The 26284-nt window shown below is 39.3% G+C and overlaps 1 protein-coding gene and 1 long non-coding RNA gene across 11 annotated transcripts in view; one reads left to right on the top strand and one right to left on the bottom strand.

Moving 5' to 3' along the window:
• LOC124161368 (tropomodulin) overlaps positions 1-22449 on the bottom strand; it is a 167034-nt gene extending 144585 nt beyond the window's left edge. For all 10 annotated transcript variants that reach the window (XR_006865363.1, XR_006865362.1, XR_006865360.1 and 7 more), the window contains exon 1: positions 22285-22449. Coding sequence is in view for 4 of the 10 variants with exons in the window: in XM_046537705.1 (XP_046393661.1) it covers positions 22285-22359 (75 nt within the window). In the remaining 6 variants the exon portion in view is untranslated. The remainder of the gene's footprint in view (positions 1-22284) is intronic.
• Positions 22450-22536: 87 nt separating this feature from the next.
• On the top strand, positions 22537-25064 carry LOC124161416. The gene is made up of 2 exons (XR_006865365.1): positions 22537-22746; positions 25009-25064. It is a non-coding gene; the product is annotated as an uncharacterized LOC124161416 (long non-coding RNA).
• Positions 25065-26284: the final 1220 nt, after the last annotated feature.

Raw genomic sequence — 26284 nt, 5'->3', positions numbered from 1 at the left:
GACGAGAAGGTCCAAGGAGGCAAAGAGAAGAAGGAGAGCGGAGCAAGACGGCCGGCGAGGAATTGACGAGTCAGGGAGAAGGATAGCAGAAAACTGTAAGAATACTCATATCTGACACTGCTCAATATTTCGCTTTAGAACCATTAACGATTAACCACATAGCGGTAATGAAAAGTCCTCCAAATATATGAGCATGATGGAAGCCCCTTCGACAAATAATTATGCAAAAAATTTAATTTATGAATGTAAATTTCTAATTTCAATTTCAAATCATTAGCTGGTTTAATTTATTTGACCGACACTTAATATAGTGTATATTTACATTGCAATTTATCTTCGCATTATCACATTTTTTTCATTTCTAATTCCGCCTAGCGTCCTTCAAGTTAGGGACGTATGGCGAGATGAAACACTGAGATGATGCAATTGCGCTCAAAATTAATTTCGCTCTCATATTTAATTTTAAATATTTTTACCTTTTTTGGTCCATATCAGCCGAATGGAAATTATATAAGTATGAATAGGTATGCGTGTTTTATACTGATAAAATAATTCATTTGCATTAACAATAAACAATGAACTGTATAAGCAACATAATAAACAAGACTTCTAAGTTTTGACGTTGCTTCGAACAATAAGTTCGACGGAACGTATGCTCGAGCTCCAACACATTTCTCGACGTCTTTCTCCAAATAAAATCCCAAAACAGCCCCCTTCTCCTCTCTGAGTGGGAGAGGGGTTGAGGCCGCTTGTGTTCCGGAAACCTTTTGTCTAATTCCCTCCATTCCTCTCGTTTAAAACTGCGCATTTCACGAGGGGCTTATTTTCCTCCTCCGTACGCGCCGCTCCCCTCCGCCCGCTGAGGCACCGCTTCTCCCAGGCGCCGGCAAGCGCCGAATTCATCCCCGACCTCTGCCTTGGAACGCAATCAACTGGCCACCACGGCCGCACGATCGGTTAGTGCGTAATGCGTAAGGATAGATGTGTAAGAACTGGCTCTTGCAATCGGGGCCAAGATTTGAAAACTATGAAGTCACTTGACTTAGGAGCATTTCTTGCTTCCTAGCGCTGCTTACAAGTTAGGAACTTGTTTGTTGGCTCAAAGCAACGAAATTTGCTCACTTTGTATATCTATTTCTCCCAGGATTTCCGTTGAAAGAGAGAACACAAAACTCCAAATTACATCAATGGGATCTTTTGAATGGCTTCAGTGACTTCTTTTTAAGTGAAAATTTTATTTCCAATAAATTAAGGGTTCACGAGGAAGGCAGGTTCCAGGTTTCGATTGAAAACAGTTATTGTGGCTTCAATGTCCTACCTAAACACATCTAAAATCTTCATTTGTTTGACTGTCCCGTATCATCAAAGATGTTGAACACATACGAAGAGTTTGCAAAATCAAATTTGACGACGTAAAAACCCTTCGTAATTAATTTACTTTTTCCAGTTTCACCGATAGTAATGCCGTTATTACTCCTAAGTCACGTGGTCACACTATGAGCCTCAGTCTTCGGTTGTAACACAGCCGTGCCCAGCTCTCTTGCTTATATTTACCCTCAGGTCCAATGCCTCCTCGCCGTCCGCACGCACCCGCTGATCCCCTCCACCTCCGGACCCGCAAAAAATTCCCCTTGATCGCGACTCCCGAACGAACTCCTCGTGCCCAGATATCCTTCCCGCTTTCGCTGCACTTTCTTCCAGATTTATCGCTCGTACCCCATAATCTCTGCGGGGATAATCGTGGAAGGAATTATGTTACGATCTGGCAAAGAGAAGGGCCTTGATCCCCAAAGGTAGGAGCCCCTTGCCGCTCTCCTCGTGAAACCACTCCCTCTATTTCAAGTCCGCAAGGAGGATTCGAGAGGCTATTTTGCTCCTACAAGTTGGCGTTGATACTCCAATCTTCCCCTCATGACCACGCCATATTTTCTCTTTAATAGGTTCCTTTTTTGGTCTTCCTCATTTTCTTTTTCCCCACGATGAAAGAGGCGTGAAGCAACTGTAATTGCAACAAGTCAAGATACGGGTAAATGACCCAAGAGATGTTTCCTAAATAACATTAAAGCTCCTGCACCAAAGGAGGGTATTAAGGGACGGAGATGAACAAGAATTACCCGGGGTCTTCATAACTAAGAGTTGAAGTGGTCAGTGTCCTACCACAAGGGCAAATAAATTTCAAATGCAAGGAAGGTAGAAAGCTACACAGAAATACACGAGGACAAAAACAAAAGACTGCGAACAAAAATCTCAAAGCTGTTATAATTCCTGTCAGTCACTCCTCGGAGTAAACTGGAGTACTACTTTTTTAAGGGAAAAGAACAAAGATAAATGAATATATTACGAGTGTTTGCTGCTGCTGCCTTAGTGTAATGCCTGCTTGGCATTACACTAAGTGATTTTTATGCAAAAATCACATAAAATAATGTGATTTGACGTCCTAATGTTGCTTTACAACGAGAAGGAATTCATATAAGATTAGCATGTCTCCTGAGCATCTGATTTTTGTACTTTTAACTGGCAATAAATAATCAGCAACGAATACCATGGCACAGAGAATACATATGTATATAAAATTTTGCCAATACCATAGTGGTAAAAAATAAATTGGAGACGGTACAATAAATAGGAATGCAGTTATAGATGACGAATATCAGAGTACTCAGCGATGATAGAAAATATTACGATATCCCACTCAGAACGAGCAGGCAATCAAAGTTCAAACGTATCTGAACAATGCAAAGCATAAAAACTTGACTGAGAGTCCCCAATCTATTCTTAAATGCTGTAATTTCCTAATGCGTCAAAAATACTACAATTAGCACGTATCAACAAATTCATAAATATCAATTACAATCAAAAACGTCTGCTTGGAGGTTCAATTGATCACAATTTCCTCAAAGTAAATCTATGAGAAACCATGCCTGTGAAACCCCGAATCTCAATCTATCGCTCAGATGCATTGATAGGAAAAAATAATAATAATTAAGCATTTTTATCGTCCTTTACATATTTAACATTGAATATTATGTACGATATAATATAAACATAAGTATACCCACATATTACTCATCACGATAATAAAATAATCATTGGGTTGAGCATCAAAACAAAATTAAATGAAAATAGTTTCCAGAGGACGCATATCAGAAGTAAAAACGATTGACTCCCGGTCATTTCCTAAGCCCTCACGCCAAAGACCAAGGAAGGATGCGACACATTCGCTAAGGAGAGGATTTGGGTCCAAGACGTTAATTCCGATGTTTTGACAACGGGAGATTGCCTTGGATTTCTGCCCTCGCCGGCCTTCCCCTTCCATACAATCGCCATCCCATTCCCCTATTCCCCTCCCTTCTATCATCACCTTCGGATGACACTACCAACTTTCCTGTCGACTAACCCTGACTCGCTCGCGCAGCAGGCATATTCATTTATTTATTTTTTTCCTCCCCACTTCCCCCAATCCTCACGCGTCCTCTCGCTTCCTCATTCCACATCCAAATCTTAATCCTCCCCCTGCATCTTTTTTTTAAATTTCATATTTTTTCTATTATTTTTTTTTTGGAGGGCCATCTAGTTTATCCCTCTGCTGCTGCCTCCTGCGGGAAAGGACGAACTTCCATTCTATGAAGAGGATCTCGAAAGATACGAGCGTGGTGGCCTTCTTCCAATGCGGAGGCGGCTCATCCAGGGAGACATCTATTGTTCGGCATGCCGTCCCGGCTGGGTGATGAGGAACGAGAGGAGAATGTGAGGGCTGGCTGCTGCTTCGGATGCGGTTTGAATGATCACGCCATCTATGGATTACAGGCATGGGGCTCCCAATTCTTCCACCCCGGTAGTATCAGAGGGTAATAAATTAAAAATTCTTTCCCACTAAAGATCAGATTTTTGAAGGGCATCGGATGAATGCTAGACTTGACCTAATCACGTTCCTCTACGGCTCCATGAATCAATTAATGAACTCATTTCAGCCATTTAAATTACACTTCATAAAGAGTCGGAGTTTAATTTACTACTGATGCAGCTTAGACATTTAAAAACCAATTCAGAACACAAAATATGGGTTTCCAATGGAATATTTTTCAAGCAATGTATTTTTTGCGGATTTATTCGAGCCAGAAAAACTAACTGAATTGTAATTTCGATCAACCAACGCACTTACACCGCTTTCTCCGCTCAAAACACCAAACAGTGTATTCACTCATGCCACGATCAAATTACACAGAGAAATAATATTGCAATGGACTGTGTTTTTATTAAAATGGCATCGCAGTTTAAGATTGTAATCTAAAAGGTTTTCCCATACCTTGATTGAACGCTGCACAAAAGGTCTCCAAGACCGGCGGGACCGCTTCTATGCAACGCGCTCACTGGGAACAACAAAACCATTAAATTAAGAGAAATTTATAAGGCTTGAGAATAGGGTAGAGGAGTCACGGGACATCGGTGACAGATGCCAATTAATCCATCGCCAGGAGCGAAGCCGGTGGCAATGAAAAGAAGTGGCCTCCGCAGATGCTTATGGCAAAGGGAAAGGAGGCGAGGCGAAATTAATCGTTGCGCTAAAGAAAGAGAGGCCGGCAAATGGGGGTGGGGGTGGAGAGAAATGAAGGGTGGTACGGGGAGATTGGGGTGGGAGGATTGTTGGACGGGTTCTAGCTGAGTTCTAACACAGAGGGCCATTGTTCCACGTCTATTTTTGCGCCCGTGGTCAGCGATTCCCATGGGGATGGAGATCTTTTTAATCCGTTTTACGACCAGCAGCAGGAGCTTACACCAAAATCTTCCCCGTCAGCACCCAACAGATGCGCCCTTAGTGTATTACGGAACCTTTCATTTTCATATAAAGCATTACTATACTCTCAACATTCTTAAAAACGATGGAAAAATTACATTTCCAAAAAAAAAAACAGGTTTTACGCTGACAAAAATCTATCGACTTAAGAATGCGTATGTAGACGCACAAAACTGTCAAGATAGACGAGATTTTTAATGAAAGTATCAATAAATTTTACATTTTTATGTAAGAGTTATACATATAAACATATTAATAACTTATACATTAAATTTAAGAGTACATTTCGTAGAGTAATTTTTGCATGTTGCGTTTAATCCCAGTTACACAAAGACCGTTTGCCAGTCAGACCCTGGTGACCCCCCAGAAAAAATTCTGGATTCACCCTTGCTTGACAGAATGTAGATAAGAAGAAATTTAGAATGCGTCAACTCCCTAGCATTTCATAAATACTGAAAACGAAAAAAAATATGTAAAAGGACTTTCAGTTATTATTTCAAAATAGATAAAACCAGCGACTTACCAAACAAAATTGTAACTAGACTACAACGCTTCAAATCATTTAACGTTACTTTACGCATTTTATTTTCGAAAAAATAATTAACACGTTTTGTGGCTCTATGCTAATCGATCCATATGAAGCCCTAGATTTTGCTTCATCAAAAATTAATCATGATTTTGCATTGAACAATGGATCAATAAAAATACCAACGCATTTGGCAGATTTCGCTTTCAATTTTACCATTACGTTGAAAGATGAATTTTAAACGCAGTTTGAAAAAGAATTTCTCCGAAAACACTATAACTTTTTTCTTCTTCAAATCGGGCATCCCAAGAGCGAGAGTTTTTGGAGGAAAGCCCAAATTTAACGTCCACCTCCTGTATTTGCGGTAGATGTCAGCTACAATGATATCCCATGCGCGGAAAGATAGAATACGAATATGCACAATTCCATGCGTTTCCACATTATGTTCCGACGTACCTGAAGTCTATTTCGTAAAAGGGTAATTTAAAAATTACAACGCCAAGACGCAGGAGGATATTACGATTTATGCAGGCATGGAAATCTAAGAGTCGACGGTAGAAGCGGTTGTGAGACGGTGACTTGTAATATAAACGCCCAGCATCTGATAGCCTATACTTCATTAGAAGTTTAATCCACTTTACGAGAACGCATCACTCCCTCTCAAACTGTCGTATTTTGCCTTTTTGGTGACGGGTTACTCGTTTAAAACTAATTTTATTGCACAGAAATTTCTAGGGCATGTAAAATAGACCCTTGCCAACATTTTCCTCTATCACAGATCATAAAATTTTAATGTAAGACACGGTCTCAGGCGTTACTTTGTGGAACTGCTTCATCATAGAATAAAATAAAATTACTTTGTTCTATTCCACACTTTATTTTAAATAGCACGACCCGGGTTTCAGCATCTCATGCTTTCATCACCACATGATAGCATGATCACCTGATGATAGCATGAGATGCTACAGATGGAATAGAACAAAGTGATTTAATTTTACTCTATCATAAAACTTTACCTAAATATTTTCTTAGGAGTTTTATTTAATTTTATAAGCAGGAAAACGGTTACTAAGGATCTACGCTATATTCTCTGGTTATTTTAAGGTGATGTCTTAGGTTTTCAATAAATTATGAGTCTCCAAAAAGGGAAAATAAGACCGATCTGGAGAAACTTATGCGTCGCCTTAAAAGTAGCACTATTACTGCTCTCACAGTCAGTATCGGATGGAGAGTATCGACTTTGACGTTCAACCTCATAAATACCGACACCAGCTGAAACTACAAAAAAAATAAGAGTCATTAGTGGCTTCCGCCCGGGATCAATTACCTATTTAAGGAACAATGGGGAGAGAATGCTCGCCATAAACTCGAACTTAAACCTACTGCAGCCTAATACTGCTACATCACGGAAGAAACATCGAATTCACTCAGATACCCCCAAGTCTCAAACTGACCGTTTTCCCTCCTTCTACATTACGGAGGCTATTTTGAGGAATCGACCAGCAGCTGAGGTCATGCGTGCCGTTAAAGATGGTAGTCTAGAAAACGATATTTAAAGCCCGCCTGTTTTGGATTGGGTGAGATTTTGATTGATAAATAGATAATGACTCACACCAATATATTGCCAGCACCTGGTTCACAGCAGCCCACAAAATCGCAACTATTCAATGTAACAAAACGCGTAAGTTTTGTAACGATGAAATATATACAAGATATTTATCATATGAGTCCTTGGCAAGTAAATAATTATTTTAGAAATCGAGAGGAAGACGAAAACATGGTTCGATACAAGCTCATTCACTCCTGATAGCATGCACCGTGGAAAAAAATCCTATATCATCAAATGGGGGTGATAATGTTCGATTGGGTCTCACAGCCTGACTCGAATTAGCTATTTGATTCTCGAAATCAATGGATGTGTAGGTCAATCAGAATTGAAGAAATGTTATCAATATTTACTCATTAACTAAAAGAAAATATCTGGAAGGAGACCGATTTCTCTAATAGCTAAGAACATCAGTGCAGGGGCGCAGTTAGGAATTAATAAATTGCGGAATTTTAACATAAATGGTTCAAAATGGTGAGTTTTACGGCTTTCTGGGGGATATTTTATTAATCCTTACACTATTCTATAAGTAGTATCAATCCAATTTAGTAAAATGGATTAAACTTAAAAATTTCTCTGAGCTATGGGGGGGTTCATCCCCCAAAAGCCCCCCCTCGCTGCGCCACTGCATCAATGAACATTCGAGGGGAAGGTGGGTAGCGCCCAAGGTTTAAGGAAAGGCGATGACCACTCTCCACTTCCTTGCCATGAAATTAACTTATTCATCAAAAGGACAGACTTCATTTTTTTGCAGTAAACTAGGCACCTGTATTCTAAGGCTAAAATATCCATCCTATGACGAGATTCGAAACCGAGTCCTTAACCGAGGCAGCAAAACACTAATCACAGCTTAAAAACCGCTTCGCAAGGACCAAGCGAAACGTAATGGCGAGTATGAAATTCTTCGTGTCACGTATTGGTTATTTCATTCAAAGGGCATGCTGTAATGCCTAATTGGAATAAAGTTTCAAAATAAACTGTTACCTATTTCATCAAATGACCTAAGGAACTAAATTATCTACAGTTTTAACAACTTATCGACAGCTTATAGATGAATAAACCCGCCAGAGAATCGGAGACTAGGCCCTAAGATATGAAAAACATCATCAACAGGCACAATACATGCGACAGAAAGGAGAAATACATTACACATTGAGAGAATAACATGATGCTTTGCTGAACAAATAGGAAAAGGAATTTCTTAACCCCGACCAATAAATGCTAGGCCAAACTTAGGCGGTCAAATCTCTTACAACACTCCTAATTTTCATTGTATTCTTGCCCAGGTGAAATCCTATCACATACCACCTCACGGCTATCGTGGAAAAATTGCAGACAAAACATACCAATGAAAACCCTTCCCCAATTAATCCAACTAGCATAAGGTGTTGATTATAAAGTGAAACATTCTACATTATTTCATTTTACTCACCACCCAAGCTGACACCGGTGTTTTAGGGAAAAGTATCTATCTAAATAATCTAACTCGACATTATATGCGTCGCAGTTGCAGAGACTGATATCTACTTCGGACGGTAATTAAGAAAACGCATCACTCCTGTTTCACCGCTCTATTTTCACGCCGCATTGCTTGCTTATGACTTATGCAATCGTCTCAAATGTTTAAAGGTATATAAAGTGCATAATTTTCGATACTTGTCAGAATCTCGGATTCAGAAATTTCATTTCGGTACTGCCTCAGTTTGTTAATTATTTCTGCTTGAGATACTGACAAATGGTAACGTTGTCCACTCTACACACCCCGAACTTTAAAACATGAAAACTTAGTTTTTAAACAAGTATTTAGGGAGAAAAAAGAAAAAAACACGGCAAGCCGATAGGGAGTGATGCGTTCTTTTAAGATTCAAAGACCGTAGAGAAATAATTCGAAACTCGGTCTTCCAGATGGGAGGCACAAGCGCTTCCCGCAGAAGCGTATAGGGGAACTATGCGACCCACTCTCTCCCGCGGGAGACCTCGAGCAGGACATCACACACATCAATTATTCCTCTGCTCTTCCTCCTCCACCCCCACTGGCGACCGTGCTAACTCAGGCTACCGCTGCTCTGAACCTTTCCAACTGGAGTGAGGCCGCGGAGCGCGGAGAGTGTGAGGTTGGCGGCGGGAGGACGCGCGACTGCGGCGAGGAGGAGGAGGGAAGGCCGGGGAAAGATCCCCTCCCGACGCGTAGCCGCTTGAAACAATCGCCTCATTCACCACACGGAGGACGTCCCTCCTCTGGTCTACCTGAGCCCGATTCCCTCCACTCACCCCTTCGTCAGCCCTCGCCCCCCTTCCCCAACCTTTTCCCCACACCCTATCCTCAAGCTAATCCCAAAAAGCCGCACTGATCGGGATGCAGAGCCGCGTCAATCGTCTAAGCACGCTAATTACGCGATCCCCGAGGCATCCGCGTTGCCACAGGTTCTCATGACGCTAAGACGAATGGTATCGATGGACGTTAGTCGTGGGTTCTACTATAATTGATTCTTCCCATCGCCACGCGTGTATATATAGAGATGCATTCATAAGCCACATCCGAAGGTGACCAAGTGATGAGTGCATACGATTATAACAGAAAGCTCCTTCGACGCCATAATCACTTTGATAATTCGCCGATGCGTTTCTATTCGACACTAGGTCTCAAAGTAATTTGTATGGCTTGCGCATTCCTAGGAAATAGAGAGCTTCTTGTCTATAAATTTTAAATAAAAAGCTAGAGGATTTCTCCTCCTCGGCCATATAAATAGGAAAAAATTTTTTCATTTCATAAATACGTCTTAGCAATTCCTGAAAACTAAATACATAGAGTAAATGGATTTCATAATGCATATTTTATGGTTTTACAGTATCGGTAAAGGATAAAATGAAAAAAAAACAATTCATTGAACGGCGAATGATTCTACAATCATACAGGGTTACCATAACATTTTTTCGCGAAACGTAAAAAAGGCTATAAACTACAGATGAAATATTAATGGAAATTTGAGTCTCGTTGACAGTAATGCAGAAAGAGTCAAAGGAAGAAATAACACCGAAGACTGACCCGGTTGCTTTTTGACTCACACACAAAATTCGATGACAACAGATAGAGAGCGAAAAGCTCGTCAATTTTTATCTATCAGTCTCATTGTGTGCTAATTCAAAATTTAAGGCTAAAAACTGAAATCCGAGGCGAATATTATTTGCATTATGTTGCTAATGTGTGAAGTTTTGATGCACACATCTAACATATTGTCATTATTGAAACAAATGTCATAACTTTAGCATTGATAACACAAGGCCGAAGTGAGTGGGGTTCAAGAAGTATAAATCCTCCAAATTTCTACGGAGATATGGTTTTGAGTACATCCTCTCAAATGACCACACCCAATCTCCCGAAATGTACCCTCACCTCAAACGAACCCCCAATTTTTTCTGAGAAAAGCCTTGAGATAGCAGCACAAGAAAAAAATTTTCATGTTATAAACTATGGGTATTAATGCAACTTACAATATAAATACGAAAAAATGACTTCGTTCTTTTCGAAACTATAATTTTTCCATTAACTTGGTTGCAACTTTTCTTCCGTCGTAATCAACTCGTTCTTATGATATAACTACGAGTTAGCGACTAAAATTGGGCATTATAGTCCAGCGACCCCTTATGTAACCGCTTTGTAGACTCAAATATTCAATTTAAGAAAAAATAAGAAGATTTCCCTCGATCCGCATAATCACGGAGGAGGCGTATGTAATCTCACGCGTTAAGCTTATAAATGTACGTTCCTGGTTCATTTGGATTCACTTACGGCAATACCCACAAGCCTTCGAGGGTATGAAACGGTGGTTAAACTCGTAAAAGCTCATTGCCAGGTAATGGGCTCTTCAATGAGTGAACGAAACCCGCTAGGTGGAAATGTAGGATACATTTTTACGCTTTCTTCTTTCAACTAATAAAATGTATGAATATTTTTAAGAATAAATATATTTTACTAAAATATTTAGGTGCATTCTCGGGCTCCAGAGTTACCTTCTTATTTGCCACTCTATTTGATATACACGTCACTGGAGTAAGAGTAAAGATGTACTGAGTTTCCCCAAGATCATGTTTAGTAGTCATCTTCATAGGTAGGTACCGTATGGCAAAGTTATAATACAAAGGTATATATAGGTATGGTAACTTTGAAGGCGGTTGAGGCGAAAATGATAAGAAGGAAGAAGCATCAAGTTACCCTTTAAGTATTTCTAACATATCGGAGGTCGAGACTGATTCTCTATGAGTATGTGTTGTCTACACGAAGGAAATGCAGATGCATAGCGCTATGCACGTAATGGTGATTTAACTCGTGTAAGCTCAGTACATTGCAGCTTGCAATTGCATTCAGGATTTGGATTTGATAAGGTCCCCCACCATTAGCGAATTTGCCACAGGATCCGAACTCAATTCCCGACGTTGCTTTTTGTATTCGAGGTCGTCACAGCGTCCGAACACTCTCTCAGGCGAACCTGAACGCAGCTTGAACAGAGGTTTTGTTTACTCGCATCTGGTTCAAGTGCCCGGAAAAAATAGTCGCCAATGACCCCGTTTCGAAGCTCACCTCCGCCAGATAACTTCACAAATCAGTGGGGGTGATGAGAGCTCGCATAGGAGTACATACGCAAGAGCTCACCCTGCTACGCCGCCTTATTTCAAAGTCAGTTCATTCACTTACCCTCGGATTATTTTGTACATAACTCAGACTTGAGAAAATAATTTGTGTTAACCACATTACGTCAATTCACGATTTAACTTTTCCACCAAAATCAACATTTTTTTCAAACATTTTCCCCCTTAATTAATGGAATTGTGGAACATATATCCGCGAATAAAACGTCAATTTTGCTTCAACCTTGCAAACGGCACCACGGGAAAAATAATGAGCACAACTTCAATACGAAATTGCCATGAACTACATGAGTCACACGCGCAACCCGAAATTACCGGCCCAAAACAATTTCATTGAATAGGATCCTCAGTTAATAATGTAACACATAAATATTTCTGAGCAAACCCGCGTGAAAACTAACCCAATCGGATCGAAATCGCTCTCTACGAAACTAATGTGAATTTTCAGTAATCGGCGAAACTTAATGATACCTGAGGTAGGGTTTTAGTATTTATATCCTTGCTTAACAAATAAATCAGCAAACGATACCAACTATCCCTGGAATGCATGCGACCTTGAGCTATGGTTAAAACACCAAGCGTTGCTTCGTTTTTGCACTTCTCTGTAGGAGAAAATCGTAATACTCAACAAAAATTGCCAAATCGCATCTATACTAAAGATACATTTTTATGCAACTCTTGCATTTTTTTCCAGCAAGAATGCTTCAATTAATAAAACTTGAAATGGTCCCAGCCACTCAACCTTCCTTTTCAGGGAAACGATACGAGAAGGTAGTTAAGTCGATATCAATGCAATATCGGGAGCGCTATGGATCATTCTGCATACATTAATGAATATTTAGCATATTTATAACCGTTTTTCCTGCTTCAGTAACTTTAATAAAATATCTAGAGATTGAGGTATGTCAGCAGCGCTAAATAGTGTGCTACCAACGACGGTGATGTTTGTTTTTTTTTACCGAAACAGCCGACTAAAAGCTGAGACTAAAAAGTAATTATTAAAATTAAAGAGAAGAACTTAGTGCTATCACATGAACATTTATTCACAAATTTACGACAATGGTTTCAAAGTTAAACGTCATCATCAGGTCTAACATTGAAACCATTTGTGAATAAATATTCATGTGAAAGCACAAAGTTTTTCCTTTTAATTTTAATAATGAATCGCTTTCACAAAGTTACGCCTCATACAATCAATTTCTAAAAAGTAGTTTCAGAACGCATGAATTCATGGCCACTCCACTAATACACCTAAGTTTGTCATTTATGTATCAGTCGGAGGAAACACTGAATTCCGGAGAGCAAATAGCATCTTTTAGCCTTGGACTTCCTTTGGAAAAGGAAAGGAAACTTAGGCATTTGAAATCATTTACCAGGATATTATGAAAGGAGATTATTCCCGGTAAATAATTTATACTAATTCAGTTTATTTGAATTTTATTAAAAACTAAAATAACAAAATTTACGGATAACTTATATAAAAATGAATCCGAAAATTTGGTGATTTTTACGCAGCAACAATCAGTGGTATTCCTTAAGCCTGAATCACACGATCATTTTTTTTCGTCGCGAAAGTGAACACTATCGCGATAACTAGAGAGATCACTCGCAAAATGATCGTCGCCGGCAATTGTTTTTCGCGATCGCGATGAGGATTCCCATCGCTATTTTTCATCACTCGCACGGTCGCTTTTTCCGTCACTAAAACCGTCCCTTAAACCCCATATCAGCCAATCAGAATGCATGACCGTATGGTGTGATTGCAGCGCAGCGTTTGACAATTGTGGGAACGACATAGATAAACAAACACGCTATATATTTTCGTGATGCGGATCTTATGACAACGAGCTGTGATATCGGAAATGATGCGAAAAGCGACGGCGGGAGTGACCGTGCATGATTCAGGAAAATGATCACTAGAGCGATCGCTTTTCGGGACGGGAAAAGTGATCACTTTCGCGACGAAAAAAAATGATCATGTGATTCAGGATGTAGTTTAGGTCTATAGTTGTATCATTATTTCTTTATTTGAACTGTCGCTCATTCCCTTTTCATTTTTACAGCAGCCTCTCACCTTAGGCTCACAAAATACGGAAATAATGCAAAGTTCACGGACCTGAATACGGCCAAGATCACGGGCGTTTAGCTGTCACTTTTGATTCGGAGTCGCAGAGATGACAAGAGAGATTATCACTGCGTCATCAAGTCTAAAAACTCCCCGTCTATTTCCTCCGCACACGCTATCTTTTCCATGATATATTGTTGTTCATTTTTACCTCTACATAAATAGAAAATATATTTTACGAATCTTATGGCAGAAAATTAAATAATCTATGCTTGCAACAACGAGTTGAGAAACGGTAGGAGATAATTCGAAAAGTAATTAAGTACCTACATCATAATAAAAATCACAATTGAAAGTCCAAAATTTGTTTAATGTTTACCAACCCAGATTTTAGCAACTCAGTGGCATTTTATAGTGCCTTGTTTTATATTTAAGATAACGAATAAGACAACTTTCAAATGTTCGCATATTCCATAACTTCCATTAAAAGAGGTTAACTTCCACTAGGAATCGCTATAGACGATTTCTTATATTCGTAATTAAGTACGTAATAGAAGGAAGCTGCGATACTTTCAAGTGTGCAAAAGTGGGCGAGGAATCCTCATGTTTTATCCGATTAAATTTAGGCGATGGTGCATATGGGGTACAAAGCTGCTCACAGTTTTCAGACGCACGCTTTCATTCTGAGGGGTCTTAAAATGGTCTTTCCTAGAACCCTTATCATTCGATTTCACAAGCGAAATCCACCAGTCGAAAGGAGAGCATTAACAAATCTGATTTCACCGCTTAAAGAAATAATAACATATTTGGTAGTCGCTGTTTTCCAACGGCTAGAACTAGAACCCTAGCCTGGCCTCTTCCACGTAAACAAAACACTATTATTTCAGAACTCTCCAGGAAGGTCAAACAACGAAATAACGGCAGATAAGACATGAGAAACAATATTGTGATGAAATCAACACACGGGCAAATATTCTTCGTGGAGAAGACGAAGTGGTTATACACTTTGATAAATTTGTGACAGTGTCACAATGACAAATGGTCAGCTGTACTTCTTGTTATGAATAATCACCTGAAAATACTGCAGTGAAAGTGGAAGGCGGAAATGAAAATCGCTCAGAAAATAAACATTTCAGAAGCTCAGGTAATGTCTGCCTCGTGTACGTAACGCCCATACTCGAGACAACACATTAACAAGGCCATTCCATTTAGAGATTTGACACGCACCCAATTCACCTCAAACTCCAACATAATAATCGATTTCAGGTGGATCTCATATCGTTAAATCTTTTCGTAGAATACAGCGAAAAATTTACCGAACGAATGAGAGCAAAATGCGCTACTAACCAACATAGATTATGCAATGCCAATTAATTATCAGTATCACTCGAAGGATATCGCATGTATTTTTTTACCAAATTTCATATGAGCGTTTTGATCAGGCTAAACAAAACCTGTGAGATTTTTCATGAACGCACTTTTCAAGGAAACACAAGTAATAAAATCAAAGGACGGTTAAAGAAGTAACATTTACTGCGCAAAGAATCGGCTAAATCATCAAAAGCTGTTTTTCGCACAGATTTACTGAGGGCCACAATTTTTTAATGTGATTACTGTTAGGGATAGTGGAACAAACACACCAATAAGTGCATTGCTTTTTTTTTAAAGCCTCATAAATTTGTAAATTTGAATGTAAAAGATCAGAAATAGCCGAATCACTAAGCAGCGCATCACTGATTGTGAGACATACTCTGGAATGCAGCATTCAACGCTACAGGATGTAAAGCATAAGGAGGGGAGACGTTTTGGTTCACTTTTGCCAAAGAATGCTGAGCTAAACGATCTTGGCCCCAGTTTTATTTTGCTTAGAACTATAAACAGCTGTAAGATTTCGCAAGTCTTGGCTTGATTTGTGACACATATACTCGCCGAGAGAATTCTGGGAGAAACGAGAGACGACAACGGCATTGACACAGGCACCTTCACATTGCTGGTCAATGTTACACATCGCAACGGCCGAATCGAATCGAAAATGAGAAAAATCGAGAGGACTCCCATCGACTCGATAGTCACACGCACACTAATGCAGGAGGCCGCGATATTGACGTCAGTCCATCCGCAGTTACAAAACAGACGCCATCTGGATCTATTTTCATCACTTTTTTTCTCGCATTTTGACGGGCAGGAAGGAAGCTAAGGAGGAACCTTCGTTGAAATACTCCTCAATGCCGATGGGTGCCCAGCGGTATACCCAGTTCAATTGCTCCGTAATTGCGAAAATTCCCAATAACAGATTTTAAAGTCGCAGGCGATAACTTATGGCAAAGTAGGATGCTCAGTATAACATAAAAAATTGTAAATTTCCACAGAGACTTTATATGACCGCCCTATGTTTTGGCAAGTTCACTGCTACTGGCAACATAATTGACATTGGCTAGGTTACCTTAATATTGGGACTGGATTCCTGAATGTTTGAGTATGATCGGCGAATCGCTCATCGAAACGTTGGAAGAAAACAAGGAAAATCTTACTCCGTGAGAAAACCGAGAAATCTTCGTTGCTTAATAATGATGACTAACTTGACAAAGGCAAGCTCAGCAAAGCATCGTGAAAGCAAGTAGTACCGGTAAAGCTAGTGGAAAATTGCTAATTTCTGTTCCTACCATTGTCATATACCAAAGGCAATAGATAGAATGACACAAGCGGGATATTTTATCGTGAAACCTCACGCGGCTATCCCTCTGAGGACACGTAAATTGTAGCCTCATTTGGTGTTGCTAGAGAAATCACGTGCATCACGTTCAAGCCAAATTCCAGAGCCGTAGGAATGGTAGTGTGACTGATGACACTGCATTGGGCAAGAGATTGTCACTTATGTACGTACATTCCATCGATGTGGACACAGAAAGCGTCCTTTTACTACTCTTCGTACCTCGATTAATATGTTGAGCATATTTCTGAATTCCCTGTCGGATTTTCAGAGGTCAAACGAATTATTTCCATCAGCTATACTAGGAGTTTGGTTCTCTGCCAACAAGGGAGCGTATGATACTGCATACAGTGGCCAATTGAGCATGGCCCCTCCATTTCTAAAAGACGGCAAAGTCAGTTACACGCCAAACATGAGTAATATTGCCAATACGGCATAAATGAAAACTGAACGAAATCCATGTACTAAATATTACCCAGGTGGTACGTCGTAAAAATTCAAAAGCATGCTGCAATATCCGTATTCATAGACAGGCACTAATACTGAAAACATCCAGAATAGCTAATTATCAGGAATTCAAGTGAGTACGTACTGTGAGGTAATCGCAATCTCTACACCACGTTATTATAAAACACATAATTACAGGAAATTATGACACCCTGGAAATGTTTTTTTTTATTAAAACACCAGCTTTAAACCTCTCTTACAATAATGCAGATGGATCCTCAAGAATGGTTACAATGGCAAAGAGTGAAAAAAATCTAACTATCGTATAAATGGTAGCGGAAACATTTGAGGGGCGCAAACTTCTGGATTACAGTATAAAAATGTTGGAAATCCACAATTAATCACAAATTTACTTGCCCGCTTTGACAGTGAGATTTAAATCCTGGTCCCTCGATTTTGTACCAATTATAAGAAATCGGCCTGAAATCGAGAAGCCGGGTATTGAACTGAGTAAAAATATAAAGAGCACTCGATCTGGCTGCGTAGTATCTAAGACTGCAAACACTCACCCAAGTGACTTCGATGTGACGATGATAATATTTTCATGGTTACTTCGAAAAAGACACCAAAAGCTTTAAAAAAATGTGAATTCTACCCTAAACATTTGATTCCTCTTTCAACCTTGGCCAGATGCGCAATGTCAGCCAATCTACCCACCCCCTACCCAAAGGTTTGAAGCCCCGGAAGCTGTTAAGTAAATTTTCCATGCTATTTTTTGCATTATGTGCAATGATATACACGTCGTGTAGAATGTGGCCAGTGACGGTCTTAACGCTGCCTCTGAAAAGATTTACCATAACCTCCTCAGAGACTATGACCCCTATGGCGTAGATGTAACAACAATTTTTATTTCATCGTAAATAAAAAGAAAAACTTTCTTATGTTCTACTATTGTATTTTTATATTAATTACCTCAACATATTCGGTAGTCAATTGGTAATATGTTGGAGTGCATTTCAAAATAAAGTGTAGGAATACCATTCCTGAGGACTTATTGGGGGAAGATGTCAGTGATACATGAGCATTGAGCAGTGGTCAAAGTTGATTCTAAGAAGACTCGTCTTGCTCACACAGAAATCAGTTGAATAAAAATATTTTTCCAGTTTTTTCGTAATTCCATTTCATCCATTCCATTGTACCATTATGAAAAAAGTCGCCGGAATCGTAATTGAAACAAGTACAAATATTTAATGCATTTATTGTTGTGAAAAAGTGAACTCTTGAAATGTTTTTAAATCTATGATGCCCAATGGTCCCAAATAACATACTGATGGCGCAATTAATAAATTACTCCTTAGACTTAATCCTGGTGCGATCTTATGCACGTGAAGTTTGAATCACGTCATAATTTTTCTCACTCAAGTCCCGGTATCATTTGACTAGTGCTTTTCACTGATAGGGACAATAATACATCAAAGCATTTTTTTCCCAAATCACATGGCCATTTGAGTCGAATTTCGATCCCATCACTCCTTAACTGCTATTTTAAACGTTTACCATTTTTATCGACAGGCGACAACACATTAAAAGTTCAACTTAAGACTGTATGGCGATATTTGGTGGCGCTTGGTGACAGGAAACATAATACAAGATATATCGATACTGAGTTGTATATTCCACAAAAGCTTAATTGACTGATCCAGCTTTCGCCATGTAGGTACTCTATGTCATTTTCAAAGGTAACGAACGATAAACAATTTTCGACCTTATTTATCCCTTAGACAGGGAGGATGTTAAAGACAGGGAGGAGGTCGTTTGATGGTGGGAGGGGAAGAGCTAACGAGGAGTACTGATAGTAAAGGTGGAGGGGGGGGTCGTTTGATGGTGGGAGAGGAAGACATTAAAAGTTCGATGCTATGTACTGATAGGCATCCAGTGTTTTACGAAAGCATTCCAGGATGGAATTTTCGACGGTATTGAACGATGGAAAAAAGTCAAGAAATCCCTATCATTTCCGCTATTCATGAAAGCGATTACATTCAAATAATTCGAGCATTCAATTGCCGCTTTCCCAAGCCTTAAGGCCGTTTTACACGGGGCACGTAATTGCGCAGGTTAGAACTACATTGATTTCTCAAAATGGCATGTAATTTTGTGAATGCGCGAACGAAATTAGAACAGGGGTTATTTGTTTATATCACGTCTATGCATTCTCGCACTCGTTCCAGCAATTCACCGTTTTACACGACGCAATTTTGACTACGCCTTCGTACACACGTCGCAATTACGTGCCTCGTATAAAACGGCCTTAAAGAGTGAAAAACGACCTCATGATCCAGGCTCAACCCTAATAGTGAAGCAGGTTTAAAACCAAAGGAAAAACAAATTTTCTTCAGTGTTAATCATGGGGGAGGCCCAATTCCATCTCACAGAAGGCTGATTTCTGTTGCCACTTCGGTCGCATTTTAATCGGTTTTCAAAAATGTCCGCGGCGCGGTGATGAGTGCAATGCGATTCAGCTTTAATGATTTTGATACATCACATCTTCATGTTTATAGATTTCGATTAAAACCCCTAATTACATGTACCTTATTTTGCCGGGTCACTTTGTCTATCAACGACGCGAGTGGGAAACTTTTGAAACCCAATTCAATGCGCGGTGGTTGACAACACATTTAGAGGTTCCTCTTTTTTTTTATTTTCGTGGTGTTTGCACTGAAAAAAGACGCTAGCTGCTTAGCATGCAAGTTGATCAACTGCTTCAACTACCGCAACGATTCCCAAATCCCTAGTCAATAGCGCACCGTTCCCCTTCACTATGTCCAAATATTCTGTGGCCCGTCCCTCCACAACATTTTCACTCCAGCGTCACACGCAAGCAACGCCCCCATTCCCTCATCTTCCCTCCTCCTCCTTAGAGCTGGTCCATTGAAAGCATCAACCCTGAGAGCGATTCTTGGATCCTCACGCTGGCGAGCGCGGGTGCCTACTAGGCATGGACGCCCATGTCCTTCACACAATCGCAATTTTGAGCCTCGCTCGGATTTTGAAACCTGCTGACGCCATCCAAATAAGAGAAAGAACGAAAATAAATCTCGGGCCGGATGGGGGGCGGATATTCAAGGGTTCGACGCGGTTTGCTCAGCGTGAACAGTATGGGAAAACTTATTTCCTACTTCTAACACGCTATTTTTTATTGATTAATATGTTGATGTATAAAAAAATACTTTGAATAAGATATACGAAAAATAAATTTAAGTTATTACGTTAAGCAGAAGCAACATTTTACACTTTTAGCCCTCGACGAAAAAATACCCTTTTCCGAGAAGTTCATAGAGGCGCAAATTTGAAAATTATATCGTAAGTAATGCGTCAAGGGGGAAAGTAAGCAGAGACGAGATTTTGCCGTGATGCCAGCCCATTATCCATTCCATAATCAATTCCAAAAATAGGTAGATAAATATATTGATAGAGGCTTTCAGAGTGATCGCCTATTCAAAAGGGTGTATTTATTTGTGTTTATGCAGATGACCAATAGGAGTTCGAACTCGAGCCGTAAATATTCCGCGCGAGACACATGGCGCGAGCTTAAATGAAGGATGCAAGGCGAAGCAGAAAGATCTTTTGGCATGGTAATGTGACATACATTTGCCTAAGTTCATTTCGCAAAATGCCGAAGTGACCGCGCTAAATGGTGGGTTCCACTGAAACGGCTAGCGCAAAAGTGGGACCAGATAATTAATCATATGGGGTTCATTTACAGTTTCAAGTTCCGCGCCAGCAGCATTGGTCGAGTAAGGACGAATGCCAAATCCTAACTATAACTCTTTGACTAAATTGCGCAGATCAGAAATAATCAAACGCATGCACCACTGGTTACCGAATTCCATGAATAGCCTGCCTCACTGGGGCCGTAGCACCTAGAAAAGTCACAACGAGCAGCCTACCTACAACTCATGAGCAAGTAAATTTTCATCCGCTACTCCTTACGCATGTATGATCTTCCTCTATGAATTGCTCATCTAGGATTGCGTTCATGGAGCTGTTCTGAGAATATTTATCAAGTACAAGCAGTTGAGCAGTTCCCAAACTCCCTAAGGCAAACAACGAGTAAAAGAAAGACTTTGGGCGCGTATCAATTTTCATTCTTCAAAGGGGGAGCGTGGTGGCATAGAAGGTCTTGACTTCTGATCGAAGAAGCCCGGTTCAAAGTACACGGAATCTTATAGACACCTCAACAAAATTTGCGTGATACGAGAAACCCCATGGAATGGAATAACACCACCGTCTTGATTGAGTGAAATTCATAATCCTCTGGATAGGTCCAGGAAGAGCTCCTTCCTCATCTCGCCTACCCGAAACAACTGAGGAAAAACTGCTGAATGAATTCGGGGTGTATTAACCATTTACTCAGCCCGCGAAAAGGCATCCTGCGCATTGCTTTAAGGTCATCATTGAAAAATTAAAGTCGCATTTATCACGGAACTAGCATCAGTAACATCAGAAGTAAATTTGATGACTCCTCAAGGGCGCAAAGAAAAAAAAACAGACGACCAAATGCAGACGCGCAAGTATGCCACTCAATTACCCTATTATACACCATGATGGACAGAGAAAACACTACTCCACATTTAAAAATCACACCGCAGGATAGTGAAAAGGAGACATCTAACGACAAGAGAAATTAATGAAAAATAAAATAATCCAAAATTCCATCGGTTTTGGGTATTTGGAGCCCGACAAGGAGGCTCCTTTTTCACAATTAAGTACCATTCATCAAATCTTAGTACAGATAAAGGGTAATACCGGGTTGAAACCAATATGTCAAACGACAAACACTCAACATTACACAATTTACCGCAAAATGAATTCAGATATCGGCAGATTACTATTACTGTTAGCGAATTGATAGGCGGTAATCAGTGACTAACATCCGATGGTAATTTAGTTAGTTTAAAAAATATTGCACCTGTTCACTCTCTTTATGGAAAGGTATATAATTCTTCACACCTCATATTAAATAAAACTGTATAGCAGCAAACTACGGGGCACTGAAAGGAGCATACCGCGAGATCCGTTCCGTAGTATAGAATGGGACGAAAATATAAAGTAGCTTCAACCACGGCGTGCTTCAACAGTTTTCATTGAAATTAAGTATGGCACACAAAGCAATTGTTAAAGGTAGAATTTACAATAAAAAGGTAAAAGAATTGGAAATTAGGATGGAATTAAATAGTCTGAAGCTAAACAATTATCGTTAATAAATAGGCCAGAAAAATAAAATAACGTAATTACATCTAAAAAAAACATGGTTAAAAATTAAGAGGGTGGAATCGAAAATGAGGAGACATAAATTTCTGAATTTCTTGCCCGCTTGTTGCTCAAGACGGAGCTCGAAAGGAATCTAAATTTAGTACTACCGAGAGAGGCTGATTCTGTCAATGGAGATCGCCGATATATGTTGGAGTAAATCAAATGATTCTCTTACCTCCTCAATCTTGTAAGTTGTTCTTGTAACTTTCCGCCTAATCTCCCCATCGTAACTTTCCTCAACTGTCTCCATGGTTGATTCGCCGGACTACAATATCAGATAGCGCGGTTCACCGTACGCCGGCGTGCCCGTTAATCCCAATACGTGCGGTCGCGGCGCAACTCGAGTTTCTTCTGTCCCTCAGTCTGCTTGAACGAAGCGGCGCTGGCGTCGAAATGGGGCGGGCAAAATCTCGTAAATAGACACGGAAATAAACCAATTTAATCAACGCATTATCGCGGAAGTTCCCTAGCAAGGAGAAGGAATTTATTGCCAAGAATGATTTCAACAGCTTTAAAGTTCTTGTGGCCTTTTCCGAGAATTCACAGTTTTGATGATTCTTTGATTTCTCTTGATTGGACTTGCTTGTCCGTCGCTAATGGCTTCAACGTTGGAACATCATCTACACGATTTAAAGCGGTGTGTACTACCTTATTGGGCTCTGAGAATCAAAATTATAGTTAAGGTTTCTATTGACGTATTCAGCCCAATGTCTCTAAGAGTTCAGGGAGTCGTGTCAAACTCAGGCTTTGAGATTATTCTCTCTATTTAATAGACAAATTATGTTTTCAGCATCTTACGGAATGGAACATTGTATTTATGAACTGAATGTTCATTGACGGACTTTGTTATCATTAAGTGGTAGAATGAACTACGTTAGCGTGGAATTTGAAGTATTCCAAGTAGCTGTTCATTTTGTTGTACTCTCTGTAGACATTTTTATAATTACTTATAACTGACCGTACATTTGGTGCAAGGAGTCAGTTATATGGTTATTTTATGCTTACCTGTTGTTTTAAAGTCTCCTCAGAAAAGGTTTTTTCAAATCAAGTGATTCCAAATTTTCAATTTCATGGCTAGTTACTCCTTGCATTGTCCTATTGCCTGTGAAGCATTGAATCTAATGATTTTTTATCTCTTGGAATGTGAACATACTGTCAGGTATACTTGCATATCGTCAATGCATGATCAAAAGTCTGTTTTGTCGGCTTGTTATCATCCTATTTCCCAACTTTGGAAGTAGGAAAATAGTGAATTATATTTCTTTGCCCATTTCCCTTACTTTCATGTAATTAGACTTATTATTGTTTCTATGCTTTCAATAGCGTATTATTTTTCTTCCATCTTCCCACCAAATCCATTTCTCATTTTTACTTGTACCTTTCGTGCAAACATTTATAAATTAAAACACTCAAACACCTATGGATTGGTTATAGTTAACAGAATACCAAAGAAGGCCTATTCTCGTTTGTAAGTGCCTTTCCTTATCTACTGCGAAGTAATCTGGTTCATCTTTTGTACCAATTTACTGTGAGTAATTTACTTCAAATTACATATGCCCTAGTTAGTTGACCTACTTCGTCAGGGACTGACATCATTTGCTCAAAGATTTAAATTAGTGCTGTAATTATCAGCTGGTATTGGGGAGCAGGCTGTGAAATTTTTGTTCAGCAAAAAGTAAACGAGAGTGTGATAACCATATTTTTTTATCAAATCTCTAAGTTATGTACCTTGCGCTAGCCCTTTGAAAGCTAGAACTTACAACTTGTGGAATTTGTTGATGTGAATATTGAATGAAAATGGTGCATTGTTAATTTTGATGTAAGTATATGGATGATGGCAAAATTCCGGGTCAAATCTTTATGTACACTGAGCACACAATCAAAAGTGATATTACCATCTCTATCTTAAAATCATCGATGATATATAATTTTTTGGCACATGCATAGGATGATCCACTGATCAGTGGATCATCCTATGCATGTGCCAGAAAATTATATTTTGTTTGTATTTACACAGTCATAAATTCATGTCATCAAGTTGTTCTTCCAACAGCCAGGAGGTGGCAGCACCACTCATAAATTAAAATTGCTGGGAAGTATTGAGGTAGTTGGTCAATGTGAAATTCCTCCATTTACTGTAGCCTTAAGAAATTGCATTTCAAAACTATGTAATTTGAATTGTAAAAGCTGCCTGAAGCAATTAAGCCTGAAGTTTGTGAATATGGTTGATGAGCAATTATTGTGACATTATTTTCATCATGCAGGTGAATTTCTATTTTTCATCAAATTACTGATTTAAATGTCTCTAATTTTGAAAATTTGGCCTTAACCCTTCATATGTGTTAGCTAGATCACAAGCACCCACTCTAAGCAGGAAATTTTTCCAAGAAAGCTAGAGCCTTCATTTCTGTTTGGAGGGGAAGAGCAATTGAAAGACACTGGTAATCCCTTTCCAATCCTTCTCCAGAGGCACCACGGGGAAAACCCCACCCCGTAAGGACAGATGAATGGAATTTCCGATTATTTGGTGAAATAATTTTGACGTTTCATTTGATACCAAACACCAAGTCAATAGATATTTAGGCACATTGTTTAAAACTCTTTTATGCATCTAACTTCTTGGATCCAGTCACCAGCATTGCATTGAAATAAAAATGGAATGACTAGCTCATGGGCGTACCCAGCGAGGGGCAGGGGGGTATGCTGCCCCCCTCTTGAAGCAAAAATTGCATAAGTCTTTTAGCAAAATCCGTACTGAATTGAAATGAAAGTACTCAACTTTTCTTTAAACCCAAGAAAAAAATCTAAGTGTATATTTTAGTATAAGATATGTAACTAAATGAAAACTATTTTTTTCAAGGAAACAATCTCATAAATCCCATGGCTTACCCCCCCCTAGTTATGATCCTGAGTATGCCCTTGGACTGGCTAGTAACTCATGGAAATTGTTAGCAACCACAAAAAAGTGAGGGAGGTACATAGAAGTGTCTACTGCTAGAGTTTTCCGTTGGACTTGCTTCATCCTACCTGAAATATGAATAGTGACACCACAATTTCAAACTGCAGTACACCAAAATATAGTGCTGGACTTAAAAATCTTATTTCTCATCTCATCCTTGAAACATGAACATGCACTGTGAGTGTTACACGTAAGTAGGTATCAGTTTGTATGCAGTGATGTTTGTACCTACCTGTTAACCTTACATAGAGCGAGCTTAAGAGTGAATGAAATAGCTGTGAGTGTGTCATACTGAAATAAAGAATTCTAAATAAGCTTGTTTCTAGCCAATTTTCAGCATTTCATTTAGTTTGTGGCCACTTTCATTTCAGACTTATATGTAGGCCACTTTTATTTGAGACAATAATATACCTAGGTTTTCAGTTCCAGGAATCCACTAATAATATTTTCATAGACTCAAAAAATTGCTGTTCTTCACTGTAAAGTTCAAACATGTTCAAACATGTTTTTTGTTTGCTGCATTCTCACTAGTTACTACAGAGTACATGTAACATACCTCTTATGACTTTCCCTAACAATACTGAGTTTATTCCATTAGGAAGTTATTCCCTTATTACTAAGAGGAGGAGTTGGATACCTTGGGGTAGATAAGAAGTAAATCACTCACCATACTTGAGGTGGTCTTCCAGATATGTCACCTAAGTACAATTTTAAAGTCATCAATATTTAATGTGTCATTGAAACTAACCATGCTTGAGCTCTGAAAGAAAAGCATGAACTCTAGGAATGAACAATGAATGACTAATTTCCTTCGAGTAGGGATCCGAAAATATGGGAGCACTGATTAATATGGATTGATTATAATTTCTGGAAATAGTGCTTGTGATGCACCATTATACTCACAACTAACCGATTAGAGACACTGATGCTGTTGAGACAAAGAGAAAACAAGTGTAATTACAACTTCATATGTATATGAATGAGAGGGAATAGTGCTGAACCTTATAAATTTGGTACACCAATGTGGTCTAATGAAAGTCACCGAAGTGAAATGCATTATGATATCTTATTATGTATAAAATAAATTATGAGGTACTAATATACACAAATGCTGCCTTGTATTGCAAAAGAGGGAAGTAAGGTATGTGATTTTAACCTAGGAAAAGTAAAGGAACTGCAAAATATTATGCAAAATGCTCAGCCTATCATTTTGACG

This window comes from Ischnura elegans, chromosome 1 (genome assembly GCF_921293095.1).
Source record: "Ischnura elegans chromosome 1, ioIscEleg1.1, whole genome shotgun sequence".
Lineage (NCBI taxonomy): Eukaryota > Metazoa > Arthropoda > Insecta > Odonata > Coenagrionidae > Ischnura > Ischnura elegans.
This window is presented reverse-complemented; position numbering and strand designations above follow the sequence as displayed.